General features: G+C 41.6%; 1 protein-coding gene across 1 annotated transcript in view; it reads left to right on the forward strand.

The window, feature by feature from the left end:
* HEATR5B (HEAT repeat containing 5B) overlaps positions 1-1936 on the forward strand; it is a 94833-nt gene that overhangs the window by 73844 nt on the left and 19053 nt on the right. The window contains exon 27 of the mRNA XM_023516670.1: positions 1607-1734. Coding sequence (XP_023372438.1) covers positions 1607-1734 — 128 coding nt within the window. The remainder of the gene's footprint in view (positions 1-1606; positions 1735-1936) is intronic.

The following is a 1936-nucleotide window of genomic DNA, read 5'->3' on the forward strand; positions in this document are numbered from 1 at the left end:
CAGTTGTCATGTTGTTTAGCAGGCCCAGGCTGGGCTCAAACTCGCCGGGCTCGAAACCACCAGCCTTGGTGAATGTGGTTGGCGCTCTACTCACTAAGCTACACGTGCTGAGCCTGATCTTATATTTTCTGAGGGTAAAAAGGAACACAAATGATAAGGTGTAATTATAGAATTTATCAGATTTCATAAATGAAAATGTGAAAAACTTCCAAAATAGTAACCTTACCTTTATATAAATTAAAAGCAACTGTTACCTGTGGTATCAATTGGCCTCTATAGTTTACTGTTTAAAAACTTTGTATGGTCAGGTGTGGTGGCTCACACCTATAATCCTAGCACTCTGGGAGGCTGAGGCAAGTGGATGATCGAGCTCTGGAGTTCCAGGCCAGTCTGAGCAAGAGCGAGACCCCGTCTACTAAAAACAGAAAAGTTAGCCAGGTGTTGTGACAGGCTCCTATAGCCTCAGATACTCAGGAAGCTAAAGCAAGAGGATAGCTTGAGCCCAAGAGTTTGAGGTTGTTGTGAGCTATGATGTCACAGCACTCTACCCAGGGTGACAAAGTGAGACTCTTGTCTTAAAAAAAAAAAAAAAACACAGCAAAAAACTTCCTAAAACATTGTATGTGTGAAAAGTTCTTTGGCAACCATTTAATGAAAAATCATTTTATAATGTTCAAATTTATTTTTAATGTATTCTTTTTAAAAGTCCTAGAAATAGTGCAGCACTGTAGCTCAGTGGATAGAGCGCTGGCCACATATACCTAGGCTGGTGGGTTTGATCCCGGCCTAGGCCAGCTAAACAACAATGACAACAACAACAACAAAATAGCCAGGCTTTGTGGTGGGCACCTGTAGTCCCAGATACTTGGGAGGCTGAGGCAAGAGAATCGCTGACGCCCAAGAGTTTGAAATTGCTGTGAGCTAATGATGCCATAGCACTCTACCCAGGGTAACAGCTTGAGACTCTATCTCAAAAAAAAGTCCTAGAAATAAAAAACAGAATATCTTCCTAATCAGCCTAGTCTCATGGGAATTCCTTTCTCAACACATAGGTAATTTGAATATTAACCAAATTGCAAAGCTACAACCTTATGTTGAGTTTGACTGCTTAACTTGGAAACCATTTTGAACTTTAAGGCATTAATAAATGTATGTTAGCCAGGTGTGGTGATTTGTGCCTTTAATCCCAGCTTCTTGAAAGGATGAAGCAGAAGTATCATTTGAGACCAGGAGCTTAAGACCATCCTGGGTCACGCCTGTAATCCTGGCACTCTGGAAGGCTGAGGCAGGTGGATTGCTTGAGCTCAGGAGTTTGAGACCAGCCTCAGCTCAAGAGTTTAACCCATCACTGCTAAAAATAGAAAAACTAGCCAGGCTTTATGGTGGGCACCTATAGACCAAGCTACTTGGGAGGCTGAGGCAAGAGAAAGACCAACCTGTACAGCATAGCAAGAACCTGTCTTTAAATAAATGAACCAATGAGTGAAGGAATATATGTTAAGGTAATCTATTAAAAAAAATAGATAAAAATAAAGGAAAAAATATGGTGTCTAAACAACAAAGTGTTTTCTATTGAAAACCCTGTATTTTATTTTGTACATTTCAGGTGTGAGCATACAGTTTCTTTGTTCCCCTAGACCTGAGGAGCCTATTGAACATGTCACAGCGTGCCTACAGGCCTTGCATACCTTGCTAGATTCTCCTTATGCTCGAAGCCATATTGCAGAAGATCAGGTATAGTGTTTTTCTATAATAATTTTGTTGTTGTTGTTGTTGCAGTTTGGCTGGGCCAGGTTTGAACCTGCCACCCTCAGTATATGGGGCTGGTGCCCTACTCACTGAGCCACAGGTGCCACCCTATGATAATTTTTTTTTTTTTTTTGCAGTTTTTGGCCAGGGCTGGGTTTGAACCCGCCACCTCCAGCATATGGGGCTG

This window comes from Otolemur garnettii, unplaced genomic scaffold, assembly GCF_000181295.1.
Source record: "Otolemur garnettii isolate 467f Iridium unplaced genomic scaffold, OtoGar3 scaffold00095, whole genome shotgun sequence".
In the NCBI taxonomy this organism is placed as follows: domain Eukaryota; kingdom Metazoa; phylum Chordata; class Mammalia; order Primates; family Galagidae; genus Otolemur; species Otolemur garnettii.